The 17,340-nt window shown below is 41.9% G+C and overlaps 1 protein-coding gene across 1 annotated transcript in view; it reads right to left on the bottom strand.

The window, feature by feature from the left end:
• Window positions 1–17,340, bottom strand: part of SH3RF3 (SH3 domain containing ring finger 3) — a 195,919-nt gene that overhangs the window by 60,827 nt on the left and 117,752 nt on the right. Inside the window, exons 6-7 of the mRNA XM_040454177.1 lie at window positions 14,274–14,444; window positions 11,956–12,203 (exon numbers count right to left, since the gene is read on the bottom strand). Of these exons, the coding sequence (XP_040310111.1) occupies window positions 11,956–12,203; window positions 14,274–14,444 (419 nt within the window). The remainder of the gene's footprint in view (window positions 1–11,955; window positions 12,204–14,273; window positions 14,445–17,340) is intronic.

Genomic DNA, 17,340 nt, shown 5'->3' with positions numbered 1-17,340 from the left:
TCCATGAGAAAGAGGAGCATGACTCATCACACTGGCTCATAGAAGAAAGTAGGGTTTCATTCATGATCAGTGGGATTTAACCTCAATTTTACCCACCCTGTGTCACCCAACCTCAGACTGACCTAGACTGCTATCTCTCTAGTCATCCTACTAGTTAGCAATGTCAAAGCAACCTGTACAACAGAGGCAAGCAGCTTGAGAAAATGCTATTATTGCACAATCTCTGTTAGTCTTTGCCTCTCCTCTTTAAAGCTTTGGCAGGCTCCAGCAATTCTGGAGTGCCTAAATCCCATTGGGCCTCACTCAGTTCACTGCTATGTCATCCTGTAGGTGATTTAAAAAGAGTAGTTGAATGAATAAATGACCTATCTTACCATCAACATTGTCCATTTCTTATTCTCAAGTTTATCATTTCCAACTTCATGGATGAAATAGAACACTGGCAACTCCCCAAACTTCAGGCCAGCCTCTCTCTCAACTCATCCACATCTATACCCACCTCGCCTTCTAATCTCAAGGATATATGGTCCCAACAGGTCTACCCATTCATGCTCATCTCAGTCCTTTCTCCTGGCTCATCCCCTTCTTGCTTGTATTAAATTTATTAACTTTCCTCCTGTAATTTAATAAGCAAGTTACAGCTCTAATTTCAAAAATAGTCCTTCTACTAGCCAGTACCTCCTTTTCCTGTTTTTCTTTATACCTAGTGTCCTTGAATAGTGTCTGATTTGGTTCTTACTTTTCACTCATTTCTTTGCATGATCTGTATTTGCTCTCATGGCAGTTTTCATCTCTGCTTTGTGTTCTGGATAAATTCCCATGTATGCCTTCCAGTGTCACTAATTCCATCTTTGACTGTGTCTACACTTGTTCTTTCTTACTTTTACTCATTTCTTTGTGTGATTTGTATTTGCTGTCATGGAAGTTTTCGTCTCTGCTCTGTGTTCTAGTGTCACTACTATCCATCTTTGACTGTGTCCAGTCTAGAAATTATGTCACCTATAAGGATTTTGTATTTTAAATATATATTTTTTCCCTTTCCAAAATTTCAAGGTTTTTTTTCATATTCATCAGTTTCAGATTCATAGCTATCCATCTAATTTTTCCCCTTCATACACCCTGTTTTTTCTTTGTTTTTTTGGGGGGGGTGGTTAGATGTTATTCTTTATTTTTCCTTTTAGAGGATCTTAAATATACTGATACCAAAGACTTTTTCAGATTTCTTTCTCATTTCTCTCCCATTTCTTCAGTTTATTGGCTATCTTTTATGTGTTAGTGTTCCCCCTGTGCTTTGAGACTTCAGTATGCACACTCGTCTTGTGTATGACAGTCTTATTGCTATTTTTTCCTCAGTCTGAAGCTTCTGAATGGTACTCTGGGACCTCCCCCTCAGAACCAGCTGTAACAGGATGGTTTGAACTCTGGTCCTGTAGGAATGGTGCAGATCTTGTCTTCAGGCCAGAGCCAAACTCAGCTCCATGCCCAAGTAGCACTCTCTATTCTCTCCCATACCCCAGAGAGTAGCTCAGTAGTAACCATTCTCGAAGAAGAGACTGTAGCTGTTCAAACAATTGCACCTAGCTCTGATCCCCTGATACTCACTCACCAGGGACTTCCTGTCTATTTTCTCCTGCAGGAGTTGAAAGTTAGCCAACACTGCCTGCTTTTCACTCCAGTTAGCCAATGCTTCAATCCCACTTAATATTGTGTGTTCCATTTTGTTTAGATCCATAAAGCTCATTTGTAAAAAATTAAAAAACCCATTTCTGTGTTTAAAACAGAGAGAATAGGGGATTTCCACATGAACTCACTCTCCTATACTATCCAGGAGTCCTTCATTCACTTCTCAGTCTACTAAAATATGGTTTCTTACCTTCATTCCATCAAATATTATCTGAACAAGATCAATTATGACTCCACCTGGCAGCAAATTTAATGGACACTTTTCTGTTTTCAGAAAAAAGTATCCAATGATCTAGTGGCTTACTTTTATACCAGTATCACACTAACTTGGTTACTATTGTTTTATAATATGTCTTGAAATCAGTGTGGCCTTCCAACTTTGTTGTTCTTTTCAAGGCTGTTTTGGCTATTCTAGGTCCTTTGTATGCCTGTGTGAATTTGAGAAACAGATTACCAATTTCTACAAAAAAGTTGAGTGAGATCATGATTAGTATTCCATTGAATCTATAGGTCAAATTTTTGAAGAATAATTACTTTGACAAATTAAGTCCTCTCACTCATAAATGAAGTATATTTCTCTGCTTATTTCAGTCTTATTCAATTTCTTTCAGCAATATTTGGTAGTTTTCAGCAGATAGGATGTCCTCTTCTCTTATCAGATGTATCCCTAACTAATTTATATTTTTCATGTTATTAAAATTGCTGTCATTTTTTAAAACATCAATTTGCAATTATTCACTGGTACTATGTAAAAATAAAATTGATTTTTGTATATTAATCTTGTTTCCTGGAACCTTGCTGAACTAATTTATTAGCTCTAAAGAAAGCTTTTTGTGTGAGTGTGGGTTCCCCAGGGTTTTCTATATACAAGATCATGTTATCAGCAAATAGACATAATTTTCTCCCTTCTTTCTGATCTACATGCTTTTTATAGTTTTGTCTTGACTAACTGCTCTGACTAGAACATACAGTACAATATTGAATAGAAATGACAAGAGTGGATATCCTTGTTTAATCTTGATCTCAGAGGGAAAGTTTTTAGTCTCTCACCATTAAGTCTGAGGTTAGCTATGGTTTTCATGGATGCCCTTTATCAGGTCAAGAAGCTCAGTTCTATTTTCTCATTTTCTGACAGTTTTTAATCAGGAATGAGCATTAGATTTAAAAAAAAAAAACCCACATCTATTAAACTGACCATGATATTTTTATTCTTTAGTTTGTTAATACAGTAAATTATATTGATCATTAAATGTTAATAAAAACTTGAATTCCTAGGAGAAACTCTACTTGGTCCTGATACATTATCTATTTGATTGCTTAAATTTTATTTAGTGTTTTTACATCTATATTTATGAGTGATATTGGTCTGTAGTTTTATTTTCTTTTAATGTCTTTGTCTGATTTGGGTATGAGGGTAAAGTTGGCCTTATAGAAAAAGTTAGGAAATGTTCTCCCTTCTTTTCAATTTTCTGGAAGTTTCCATAGAATGAATTGTATTTTTTCCCTTAACAATTAGACATAACTTAACAATGAAGCTACTAAGGCCTGGAGATTTCTTTGTGGAAAGTTTTTAACTAACTCAATTTCTTTAATAAATACAGTCCCATTAAGGTCATTTACTTTTTTAAGTTTGTTAATTTATGTTTTTTAAGAAATTTATCCATTTTGTCTAATTTGTTGAGTTTATTGGCATAATTTTTTATAAGCCCTTATTATTCCGTAAAATCTGAAGTGATGTGACTTCTTTTATTCCTGGTATTGATAATCTGTGTATCCTCTCTTTATTCTTTATCCCTCTGGCTAGATATTTACCAGTTTTATTACTGATCTTTTCAATGAACCAAATTTTGTTTCATTGACTTTCTCAACTTTTTCCATTTTCTATTTCATTTATTTCCACACTGATTATTTCTGGTTCTTTTACGGTTTCTTTGCTCTTTTTATTCTAGTTTCTTAAAGTAAAACTGAGGAGATTGATTTGAGATATTTTCTTTTTCCTAACATAGGTGTTTAGTGCTACAAATTTTCTCTTAAGTACTGCTTTAGTGGCATTCCACAAATTTTGATATGCTGTGTTTTCATTTTCATTCATTTCAAAATGTTTTCCAATATCACTTTTGATTTCTTCTTTCATCCATGGGTTACTTTTAAGTGTGCCATTTAGTTTCAAATATTTGGGGATATCTTTGTGTTTTTAATTTCTAATTCATCTGTATTTTGGTCAGGGAATGTATTATGAAACCTGAATTCTTTTAAATTTAGAGATTTAAATATTATGGCCCAGAATGTGGTACATCTTGGTAAATATTCTGTGTGCACTTGAAAAGAATGTGTGTTTGGCTGTTGTTAGTGTAGTACTCCATAAATGTCAATTAAGTCAAGTTGGTTATAGCTTGCTATAGTGTTCTGTATTCTTACCAATATTGTCTACTTGTTCTGTCAATTATCAAGGGAAGTATTGAAATCTCTGACTATAATTGCAGATTTGTCTATTTCTCCTTGCATCTTTATCAGTAATTGCTTATACATTCTGAAGTTCTGTTATTTGGACATAAGCACTTAGTCCTCTTAATGAACTGACCCCTTTATCATTATGAAATTGCCTTTTATTTTAGTAATAATATTCTTTGTTATAAATTCTACCATGATATTAATATAACCATTTCAGACTTATTTTTAGTAGTATTAGCATGGTACATAGATCTCATTATTCATAGATGCTATATGTGCAAATTCATCTACCAGCTAAAATTGATTTGTAACCCCCAAATCAGTACCTGTGGTGCTTTTGTAGTCATTTGCAGACATGCATATACTAGCAAAAATTTTGAGTCACATTTTCCCTGCTGAAGTGCAACAGGATGAGGCTCTGCCCAGGGACAGAGATGGGAGGGAGCAGGGCAGTGCAGTGCAAGAAGCTCTGGCCCTGGGACTAACTGGACATGTTTGAATCCTGCTTATCACCTGTTAGTGGGGTGGCCTCAGGCAGTTCGCCTCTGAACCTGATTTTCTCTTTTGTAAAATAAATAGAATCTACCAGAATGACTTTTTAAAAATATTTAAGATTATAATCTTTGTGAGATATACACACATATATGCATTTCACTTAGGAGCAATGGTTCAGGATTCACTAATAGAGTGTCCATGGAAAATTTATAAAGTATAGCTACTGTGAATAATGAAAGTCAACTGTTTTTCTTGATCCTTTTACTTTTTATTGTTTTACTTATTTGTGTTTATGTATTTAAGTATTAAAATATGTTTTCTGTTCACAGCATATGGTTAGGTTTTGTTTTTGTTTTGTTTTTTAAAGAATACTTGACAATCTCTGCATTCTATTTAAAGTTGTTTAGACCATTTACATTTATTTACATGATCAGGTTTAAACCTACACTTTACTACATGTTTGCCATTTTACCCATGCATCTTTATTTCTTTTCCTCTCTTTTTGTGTCTTCTTTTGAATTAATTGGAAGTTTTTGTGGTTCCATTTTACCTCCTTTGTCAGTTTATTTGCTGCAACTCTGTTTTGATATTTAGTGCTTGCTTACATCTTTAATTTATTATAGTCTTCCTACAAGTGATTCCATAACTCTTCACACATAGTATAAAAGCATACTTATCATAGTATAATAGTACATAATAGTTTAGTATAATAGTATATTCCTCCATTCTGGTACCTTTAACATTATACATTTTACATTTACATGTGTTTTAAATCCTTCACTGCATTGTTTTTATTTTTGTTTAAACAGTCCGTTATAGTTTAAAGGTATTTAAATAATGAGAAAAAACATATATTTATATATACAGTTTCCATTTCTTGTGTCCTTCACTCCCTTCCTACATTCACTCCCTTCACTGTATTTCCATCTGATACCATTTTCCTTCTTCCTCAAGAATTTTGCCTAACATTTGTCATAGTGTGGGTCTGTTGGTAATGAAATCTTTTAGCTTTACTATGTGTGAATAATTATTTTGCTTTCATTTTGAAAGAAACTTCCCTGGGTATAGAATGCTAACTTGGCAGATATATTTCTTTCAGTACTTCTATCAGTTACTCCACTATTTTCTCACTTAAGTGTTCCCAACAAGAAGTATACAGTCATCCTTATTCTTTCCTACTTTATGTAATGTAGCTTTTTTCCCCCCTTGTTGCTTTTTAAGATTTTATCACAGATTTTGAACAATATGATTATCATTTTCCTTGGTGTAGTTTTCCCCATGTTTCTTGTGCTCAAGGCCCACCAGCTGTCTTTGATCTGTGAATTTGCAGTTTAAATCAAATTTAGAATAATTTTATCTTTTATTTCTTCAAATAATCTTTCTATCTCACCCCTTTCTCCTTTACTTTGGAGATTACACATACATAAAGCCACTTGAAATTGTCACTGCTCTATGATGCTCATTTTTAAAGTTTCTCTTTTATGTTTGTTTTTCATTTTTCATGTTTTTATTGCTATACTTTCAAGTTCATTAATATTTTTTTCAGCAATGTCTAATCTGCCACTAATTTTATCCACTGTATTCTTGATCTCACTGTAGTTTTTATATATAGAAGTTTGACTTGGGTCTTTAAGATATCTTCTAAGTGTCTACTTAATTTTCTGAGCACGTTATAATCTATGAGCACATAAGAATAAATGCAATTATAATATCTGTTTTAATCTCTGCTAATTCTAATATCTGGGTCAGTTCTGATTGGTTTATCTTGTCATTGTGGGTCATACTTCCATCTGTGTGCCTAAGAATTTTTTATTGGTATCAGATGTTGTTATTTTTATGTTGAGAGCTGGGTATTTTTGCAGTCTTAAAGATACTCTTGATCTTAGTCCTGCAACACTGTTAAATTAATTGGAAACAGTTTGATCTTTTTGAGTTTGCTTTTAAGACTAGAGCAAACTTAGGGACTTTGCTAAGTGGGACTAGAGCAGTGCTTAGTCTAGGGACTGAGGCAAGGTCCTTCTGCATAGACGACTCAATGCCCCGCAAACTGTTTTTCCATCTGGCTTGTGGAGCAGGCACTATTTCCAGTACTTTGTGAATGCTGGACACTGATAGCACTGATCCTTGCTCTCATAGTTTCCCTGGCTTTGTATAGTTTCTTCACATGCATATGCTGATTACTTCTCAGCAAACTACTCAAGAGGACACACCCTGCATCCTTTGAGGTTTTCTTCCTGTGCAGCCCTCTCTCCTCTCCAACCACCTTCATCATCCAGACTCTCACTCCACATCCTCACTTCAGGAAGCCCTCTGGGCTCCATGTTGTTACCACTCCCTGTGCCACAGTCTGGAACTTCTCTCCAGGCAATAAGCTGGGACACACCTCATGTCCCATTATCATGGATGATTTTCCAATGTCTGACATCTTGCAAATGGTTGTTCTTATAAATTGTTTCTGGTAGAAGGGCAAATCCTGTCCTCACTACATTAGGTAGGTCATAAGCAGAAGTTTAGCTTTATCCTTTAGATACAAAACTTTGATTCTATCTATTATTTAAAACCCTCTAATGTGCCCCAATGGCCTTAGCATAAAAACTGAAATTCCATGACATGTTCTAAAGGAACCTCCATGATCTTCCTCTGCTTACCTTTCAGCTGTGCCACAGGCACTCATCCTCTTTCTTTGTCCTTCCACACACTTCCACTTCACCTCACCCCCTGCTTCATGCTAAGCTCTACCTAGCTTTAAGATCTAAAATTAAATTTTGTCTCCTCAGAGAAAATGTCACTAACACCCTAGTCTTCTCCTTCCATGCCTTTTGTTTTAGTCACATCAAAACAAATAAAGTTACCCAAAATAGAAACTCCGGTATTTCTCATTGCCATGTCTTTGTCCTTGCTAGAATTCTATTTGTGCTTTGTCTGCTCAGATAGTTCCTATTTGTACTTTAAGAATCAAGGCAGGATCACCACCTCTTGAAAACTTTCCATTCTCTCATTTTCCTCCCCAGTCTGAATTACATATCTCCCCCCATGCTTTCTTAATACCCTCTGGATACCTCCACTACAGTGCTTTTCAAACTCTATGGAAAGAATTTGTTTCCTTGCCCTTCTAACTGGGTGTAAAAATAGGGTCTATAGGTTCTTCTCTGTACTCCCAGAGCCTAGCAGAGTGCCTTGCATGTATCTACCTCTCTTTCATCTTTTTGTTTGTTTGTTGGTTGGTTTTTTGTTTTTGTTTTTGTTTTTTGTTTTTTGGGTTTTTTTTTGCTAATGAATAAATGGCTGTACAAGGCTCTTGCCCCTGCTAAACACTGATATGAGGTTGTGTGGACACTGGCACTTTACAGGGAGAGCTCTGCCCTTGGAAAAAAGAATCACATTAATCAAGCAGAACAAATCATATTGGATGCTATGGCCAATGCAATTAAGCCTTTGTCAAACTGCCTGACTTTGGCTCAAGATGAGAACATTGATGAAACGCCTCTCAACTGCCTGGGTTGGGGTCTGCTGAAATGGGCAATTACTGCAGTGAACAATCCATTACTTGTACTGTCAACAGTGTGCTTTTTCTCTCTAAATGCAGAATGAAGTGGAAAATGCTATGGAAACTCAGTGGCATTTAATTTACTGATATGATGTGGTAGGAGCCATTCTTTAACCTGACTGTAACAGCAATAGTGTGGGGATAAGTATGAGGTTGGAATGCATTGAGGAAACCGTTCTAAACATCCTGTGCCTCACTTTTCCCGTATGTAAAATTAGTCTGATGGAAGAGAATGCTTGTCACACCATGGTGGTTACTATGGTGATCAATGACTGAGATGCAACATTGTACTGCCCCTAGCCATGCCAATTTCTTTCAATTCTGCTTGTTATTCCATAGAGGGAGAAATGACTGGCAGGTCTCATTTTGTTCTTTAAATTGGGAAAGTTGCTAGCAAGGCATGGCTTAGAAAGGACATCATACTGGGGCACCTAGGCAACTCAGTTGGTTGGGTGTGTGACTCTTAATTTTGGCTCAGGTCATGATCTCGCAGTTGTTCGAGCCTGGTGTAGGGCTCTGCGCTGACAGCATGGAGCTTGCTTGGGATTTTCTCTCCCTTGCTCTCTGCCCCTCCCCCTCCACACTCTCTTTCTCCCCTTCTCTCTCTAAAATAAATAAATAAACTTAAAAAAGAAAGACCATCATACTGGCATTTTGTGCAGATAACCCTGGGCTGCCGTGCCAGGATATTCATTCTCAGTGAGGAACAGGGCTCCCCAACCTCTCTATATTGTGGTGCACATAGAAACATGTGTAGTGCACACTGGGGTTAGTGGATGAGATGTTTATAGCCAGAAGGGACATGGCCTGGGACTTTAGCTGCCCCAGGTCCTGCCCAGGTGCTCCAAGGCTCAAGGAGGTCAGAATCTTGGTATACTTCTGACCTGTCTGGCACATCAGTTAGGAAGTTCTGCTGTGGGCTCAGTCAACCACTTTGCCACTACAGTGGCTGTGTCTCTAGCTAGAGGCTACCAATAAACACCATCAGATGAACTGAAACCATTCTATGAGTATAGTTGCTTGGGAGGTAATTGTTGGGGGCAAGAGGGCTGGCACCAGATAATATTGCTGCAGAGCTCCTTTAGTATAAAGACAACTAGTTATTCACATGGGGCAGAGTTGTAAAAACAGAACTTATCTTGGTTAATTTAAGCAAACTCTTAAGCACTTACAGAGTCTCTGGGATGGCAGAGTCAGTCTTGGAGGCTCAATAGCCAAGGCAGTGCCAACCCCACCCACGAGGCTCCCTTGGTACAGATCTCATTGCTGCTGGAAATAAACACTATCCAGAATGAGGCTGGACACTGGACACCAGATTTCCACCTTATACTTACTGATGACTGGGCCCTGGGCACCATAAATCTACCCTGCACCCACCAATGACTGGCACTGGACACTAGAAGTCTACTCAGCACCCACTGATGACAGGGCACTAGACACCAGATGTCCACCCTTCTGCCCCTGAAAAGCTGGATGTTTTCACCACTATCTTTTCTCTTAAAAAGGATCCACACAGCCCCTCATGTTTGTGGCTTCTGAATGTAAGTCACATGCAAGCATGACTACCCTAGCATTTAGGTCATATGTCTGCCCCTTATCTACAAGGTGAGCTGGACTGGCAGGGCCAGCCTTCTACCATGGTGAGGTGGGATTCATACACGAGATAAAAGCCCCATGTAATGATGCTGATCCAAATCAGCCTGTGGGTCACAGTGTGCCAGCATCCACTGCATTTTGTAAAACTACATGTCATTGTCTTCCACCATAAACCAGTCCCTTCTGGTTTCTTCTAGACCAGGGCATGCCATCGTCATTCTCCCAGTCACTAGTCCAGAAACTTGGTAGCTGGACTTGGTTCCTTCTTCTGTCTGAGCATCAGCCCATTTCCAAGTCATAACCATACTGACTCCTAAATGTCTTGTCATTTGCCTCAATTCTGCATCTCCCTGTGACCTCTCACTTGAGGACAGCAACACCTTTCTAGTGGCTCCCAGCCTCAGGCTGCCCCATACCAGCTCTTCCTCCCTACCATGCCTGGTAATATTTGGTCAAGTTCCATCCCTCTCATGTAAAAGCTCTTGGGGGGTCCCCACTGCCTTCATGAGAAAATTCAATCCCCTGGATCCTTTGGTAATAATTTATATTTACTTTTTGGACCCTCATACATTGAATACTCTATTAATATTCTTATTCTCTAACAGAAGAATAAAAGTAGCTACAGGTACTGAATACACACTAGATATGCCATGCTAGACAATCCTCATTGTCCCTGGAGGTAGGTGCCATTTTACAGAGGAAGAAACTGAGGCAAGCAATCATAATGGCAGCCCAGCATTCAAACACAGATCTCAATCTCAAGCCTTCAATCAGACATGTGTTTACTCTGTCTTCACTGAACTGCTTGCAGCTGGTTGCACAAGATGTGCTCTCTGTCACTTCTGTTCACTTGACTATTCCTTTCTTCCTGCTTCAAATGGCACCCTTCTTTGTTTCCCTACCCAAGTGTTACTTTGCTGCCTCCTCTGAGGATCTTTTCCCAGTCTCCCACCTTGTCATCACCAAGTGTGCATGCTGAACCCTCCATCAGCACCCAAATCCTTCCTAGCACCACTATTCCCTGATGGTCCATGAGAGCTGAGAGCAGGGACAGCGTCCTGTTCTGTCAGTGGGCATGCTCAATGAATCAGACTGTCCTCTGAAACACTCAGTAGTGCATATCTCATTCTAGGATTGTAGCATGGTCTTGATAGCTCTTGCTGCCACACACAAGCCCAGACTGGCACCAGTACGGGAATGTGCAGGCCAACTTCCCCAAAGAGTAAGCAGGTTGGTGGGTGGACAGCCACCCTCTTGTTCCATTAGCCATGACTCGGAAGAAAATATGGCCCCTGCTGTGCTAAGTATTATCCCCACTTTACCACTTGAGAAGATGCCTCCTAGAGCACTTTTAATGGGCCATCTCCTGGCTGGCTAGATTCTAAAAAATCATGTATTTTATTGCTCCAAAGAATTTACATATTTCGTCCTTTAAGCCTTACTTTGAGAGGAAGATAGATGGTTTCTGAGAGAGTAAGCCTGGGGTGGAGCAGGAATTCTGTGTCATTTAAATGAAAAGTCAGAGTTACACTCTCTCATCCTGGGTTCTTTCACTGCACAGTGAAGGGAAGGTGACTGGGGTGGGCTCCCAGTTCCTAATGGCTCAGTGCTAAGCTTCCAAGCAAGAGTGTTTACCTTCTTTCTGCCTATAAGATCCACCTCATAACTTTTTCTTCATCTCACACCATACTAAGATTTTCCTTAAATGATGTCAGCCTGGCTATTGATAAAGTTGGCATGAAGGTGAAGGGTCAGTAACCATCACTGCTTCTAGCTTCAAAGCATTTCAGAAAAAGGGCACTCTGGCTCTGCATGGTAAGAAGCTGCCTAGCTGGAAAGCCCCCCATCAGGTGTCCTGCACGTGGAAGGCCCGTGCAGCTGGCCCAGCCACCTCATAGGGGCCGTCCAAAGGTGCCAGTGCTCATCTTATTAGTTCATGCACTCCTCTTGCTACAATGAAATGTATAAATATTTGTGAACTCTCTAACCCATTTTTTTTTGCCAGGACAGGGTAATATAAGTCAATACTACATTTCCTAAAGATTAGCAGAAGCTTAGGATTATGATAAGCAAATACGACTTGTCCCATGTTGGACTGCTTGAAACCTAGGTCATAATGTTTTTTACAAGAACCACTTGTCAAATTTTCCCGCAGAGTGAGGTCTCAGGAGCCTGGCACGTACCTGTGGGGACAGTGCCCCGGGCTTGGCTGGTGGCCGGCTGGGCTGTGTGCCGCAGACAACTGCCCACTGGGGGGGCGGCCGCCTGGTGCTGGGCCTGGGGTGTGGTGAGGGGAAGGGCTGGCCTCGTGGCAGTGGCTGGGCTGCTCAGGCTTCCACCACCTGGGTGGATGGTTGTGGCCATCCCTTTGGCCAGTGGAGACCCTCCAACAACATTATTCCGCGGTGTCCCAGCCCCTCCTACCGGAGCCCTGAGGAAATAAAGCAGAATCCAGTCAGGTGAAGTCACAGATGAAACCACACAATATAGGCCATCAATAAAGGCCCACTCATACCTCCTGGCTGTGAGAGGTGAAGCCACATAGCCCAGGGCACAAACACTAAAACAATGCTGAGATAATCCCCTAAGCGATGCCCAGAGCTCAAACTTGGCAGTGGGGGACCCTTTGTAAAACCTTCATGGGGGTTCACTTTCAATATAAATAGTTAAGAAACAGCAAAAGAACCCTAAGAGCCAGTGATGATCCCAATCAATCAAATATTTTGTACCAGAACTACTGCCTTGATTCATTTTAGTAAACAGCTGTGTCTGTCGCCAGATACATCCAGAAAGAGTGACTGAGCTGGCCACAGCCAAGGCTTGGACACATCTGGAATGTGGTGGGATGGCAAGGACCCATCTCCCTCTGGACATGGCCACTTTCTTGTTTCTGCTGGCTTCTGGGAAAGAGCACAGACAAACCACATCCTTCTGAGAGATGTCAGGGAACTTGCAGTTTCATACCAGAAATAGATGCCCTTTCACCTCAGTTTCCAGATGAAATGAGTTTCCAGTGTTTAAGAAATACAAGAGAAACACAGCCACTCTGAAAATGGGCTTTAGCCCTTTGACCTCTGAGTACTTGCACCAAACTCACGCACTGGCAGTGAGCGTGAAAGATATGGCAGAATCTGGGAACTCGGAAGCTGCTCTGGGTTCAGTTTCAGGGATCAAATGTCTTCCATTTGTTTAAGATCTGAGTAAACTCCCCTTATGTCCTCTCAGAGTCTCATTCGTGAGGGTCAGAACAGGCACTGCCAGGCCCGTCACCAGGTGGGGGTGCTTCACTCCTTGAGGCTCAGTACCACTGGGCCATGACTTCGGTCAGGGATGGGCTGAGCCACCACTAAGTCAGGGCTTCCGTGAGAAGAAAGGCCTCCTGGAAAAGGACTCAGCTGTCCAGGGACCGACAGCACCTTTCTTTCTTAGCCCCTATAGCTGCCATGAAATTAGCCTCTAGCAAGGAACTCCGTCAGTGAGCCAGTCAAAGCCATGATTTTTTTTTTTTAAATTCACATCAGCTACCTGTTGAACTCACTTTTACCCTAGGGAAAAAACTGTAAAAATTGAATAAAGTGGGTTCACAAATTATGGGTCTTTCCAAGAAGGGCCATCAGATGATGTGACAAGCAAGCCTATGTCATGGCCAGCACTGCTCCTCTGGGTGCCCTGGAAAGTATGAATCAGTCTAGTGATCAGTGCAAGGTCTAGGCATTATTTGATTATTTTAATGGCAGTCTTTTCCCCGAGAGAGAAGGAATCCAGGGCTGTGCCCAGGAACGGTTTCCACAACTGAGACTGACAAATGAAATCAACAGTGGACCCCTTATCTTAATGGAAAAATCTCAGACAACTCCAGGTAACCTCTTGAGCAAAATTTTTAATTCCATTATCTGTTTTATAAAAATGATATAACAGGAAATCTGTAAATGACAGGAAAGCACAAGAAGAAAAGTTTGAATTACTCTTAATACCATCACTCAATAACAACTGTTAGCTTTTGAGAATATGTTTTTCCCTTGTGTATATACATAGGTGTGTGAGTTTTATGTATACCAGGTTTATGTGTGTGACACACACACACACACACACACACACACACACACACCAGTTGTACAGACACTGTATTCACAGGCACAGGTACATGTGTGCACACACACACAAGATCTCACTCTCCTGGGGACCTTCCAATTTCACTTTGTGCTGCTGCCCTGAGTCCAGCTCATTCTGCTGGCATCTTCTCCCCTCACAGCCAGTGCCTGCTGAAGGAATGACAAGCAAAACCTAATTCGTAAGGTGAAAAGCTGGCCATGTAGAACCCTTGCTCAAGGGGAGTTCTGAGCTCACGGGGCAAAACCTTGTGGGCAGGGGCACCCTTGCTGACTTCTGGACTGTGTTTTTGGCTTGCCCAGACCACAGCATGATTTTCAGGCAGTAACCAGCTGCAGGGGAATGTGGGTAGTGTGTTCCCCCCTCTCCCAGGCAGGGACACCTGCCTCACCTGGAGACGGGCGTCACGTAGTTTCCTGGGAACACCCCAGACAGTCCAGTCCTCAAGGATGTCCCCTTGAACCAGCCATCCTGACACTTCTCTAGGACGCGGTACATCTCGCCCTTTCGCAGCTCCAGCTCGTCGTTCTTCTGGGGCTTGTAAGCATAGAGCGCCAAGTACCTATGGGCAGAAGAGTAGGGCCAAGGATAAATGATGGCTGGGAGGGGTGGTTATAGGCCATCTTGTATCACCTGGGTCACATGTGGGCTCATCTTTGGATGAACCCAAACTAAAAAAGGACTAGCTGATGCCTGTGGGGGCTTGTGCACACCATGCCCAACCTACTCTTTGTGATAAACCATGGTGCAGGGAAGGCGGTGTACTCAGCACTGCTATTGCACACCTAGAGAACCAGGTCCTGAGAGGTACATGCAGGAAGGAGACAGACTTTGCCTCTTGTGCCTAAAACCCAGGTCACCCCACAGCCCTGCAGTGGCTGACCTGGGCAGGCAGGTATGTGATACCACCTTCCAGTCCTACAGCTCAGTGAGCCTCCATGACTCATCCAAGGCTGAGGGATACACCAGAGGATGTGCCAGAACAAGACCACAGGTCTTTGGGCCCCAATTTTTTCTTCTATTCTGCATACTATTTCTAAAGCCTAATGTTCTGAGCAAGAGAAAACTAAGAATGAAGCAGTTAAGTCTTGGGCTGGGTTCCCTCATTTCATCTAACTGGGTCCTGGCTTAACCTGCCTGGTCCATTCAATCAGTCTGAGCTGGAAGACACCTCAAAGGTCCTTTTAGATAAAAAGAAGTCTAGTCAGGGAATTATTGGTTGCATTCTTCCTTGTAATATTTGTGCCATGGCTAATTATTTAAATTCTACTTTTCTTTTAAGTCTATCTGAATACAAATGAAGAACAAAGTGGTGTAAATCCTGGCCTAGGGTTTAGAAGTTGTGCCCGTAACAGCCTATGATCCTAGTGACCCATATCACTAGGTATTTGACAACCTCAATATACAACCCCACAGGGCACTTGCAAGGACTGGATACTTGTAAAATGCTTTGCTACTGTGGGCGTTTGGGTAAGTTGGTTTTAAATTGATAGAGAGAACCATATCAGGCAACTATGTTGTTCACAAGAGGCAGGAGGAAGGCTGATGAGGCTTCAGCTCAATGAGAAACAAAAGATTATTTTTAAAGAAATGTCATCTCTTGGATCTCCTACCAGGATGGATGGCTGGGTGGGTATGTTGACCCTTCCCAGGACTGTAGGCTCTAGGGGCTGGAGGACATTCACAGGTCTCTGGGGACCTGAGGAGGGTCACAGGCCCCCAGAACACTCTTCTGACCCTGGGAAGGGCCTTCTCAGTATGTGAATATAGAAATGAGACATGACTCACTAGGGTTCAAGCAAGAAGAAAGGAGGACCTGAGTCTCAGAGGGCCAGTGAGGAACATGCTAGAACAGAATGAGAATCTGTAAAGATGTCTTGGCCCTAACATAAAGTAAGGGAAAATAAGATAAAACAACATAAAACCTGCCACCCCTTTCTAATCCCTGACCCTAAACACTACAAGTGCCTCTGTTTCAGTCAATGGAAGCCTTGCCTTCTGTTTATTTTCTTTCTTTACAGGTTGGCACCCTCCCCCCTTCCCTTAGGGATAAAAGGATGGCTTACATCTTTATTTCTCTCTGTTTGAAAAGATAAACACTGGCAACTAGCAAGGACTCTGGGCTTCAGAGAGGATAAAGGAAGCCATCACCAGAGGGGACACTCTTGCCTATCATGGGCGAAAAGATTCAGGTTTTCAGCGCAATGTCTGGGTGACAAAGAGAACCCAGGATATCATCTGTCTGTTTTCACATCTGATGACTCACAGGAGCTCTTTGATGGTGACAGAGGAATGACCACAAACAGGAAAGTCACATGACAACTGCATTTGCGCCAGGGAAGCCTGCATGCTCTTTAACCACTTGGGGGCAGCCTCTTTAACCACGTGAGGGGCAGCCTCACGTGGGGAGTTGCAGCTTGGGCTTGGGCAAGGCTGAAAACAAGGGGAAAGGGGAAGTGCAGGCTGGGGCCGTGGGAGGCTTGGAAACAATGACAGCGATGCACACCTTTTTGGGCCTGCTCCCAAGCAAAGGTAACTGAAGCATAAATCCTGTTTGTTTGCTTCCTTCCATCTCTTCATGATGTGAGAACAGTCTTTTTGATTCTGTGGCCAGTGAATACACAGTGGCCAGGAGCACAGTGCCAAGCTGGGGGTGCTGTCTCCTTGGGATGTGTGTGTATACAATATGGACCTCAGCAAACAATCACATTGGTCAAGGAGGGAGAAACTGCATGCTGCCTTTGTTCCCTTCATGACAGGCACTGGGCTCACATCTCAGCTTGGCCGACAGGGTGGGGCACCCACATCTATTGCACCCACTCCTGGGGCCTGTGCAGAGCCTGGAGGCCCATACAAAGTAGTGATGCCACCACATGAGGCCCACCACTGGCCTGTGCCCTACCAGCTGCCTCCTCAACCTTCAGGCCCAGGAGGAGACCAAGTCCCGTGTGTCTTGGGCACAACCTCCTCCTCACCGTGGCCCACTGGCTGTCCGAGGACTGGGCCAGTGGGCCATCACCTAGTGTCTTGGGGTGGGGCTCCATGGTTTTCTGCCCACTTGGACACTGCCTGATGGAAGATCCCTTTTCCAAAGGCTGCTTTCACACACAGAGGTTCAAGGTTGGCTGAGCTCCTCAAGGAGGCCACCATGTTGGAGAGTTTAAATGCCTTGCTCTTCCACTCTTATCTCCCCACCTGTGGGGAAGAATCCTGAGCAGTTAAATCTTCCTATGAGAGGAAGTGGCAGATCATCCTGTCCTCAGCTGGGATTCTGGCAAGAGGCAGCCATCTGCTACCCTGTGGCACATCTACCTCCTAAGGAGGGTGACAGCCAGTGCAGAGGGAGCCCAGTTCAGCCCAAAGGAAGGAGACTACATGTATGCATCTCTAGCTGGGGTTCCCAGAAAACCTTGGATCAGGGAAGCTCTACACCAAGGTGTCCTCCAAATATTCTAAAT

Source organism: Herpailurus yagouaroundi, unplaced genomic scaffold, assembly GCF_014898765.1.
Source record: "Herpailurus yagouaroundi ecotype Mexico unplaced genomic scaffold, PumYag 210, whole genome shotgun sequence".
Taxonomy (NCBI): Eukaryota; Metazoa; Chordata; class Mammalia; order Carnivora; family Felidae; genus Herpailurus; species Herpailurus yagouaroundi.
The sequence above is the reverse complement of the archived record's forward strand: the minus strand, read 5'-3'. Positions and strand labels throughout refer to the sequence as shown.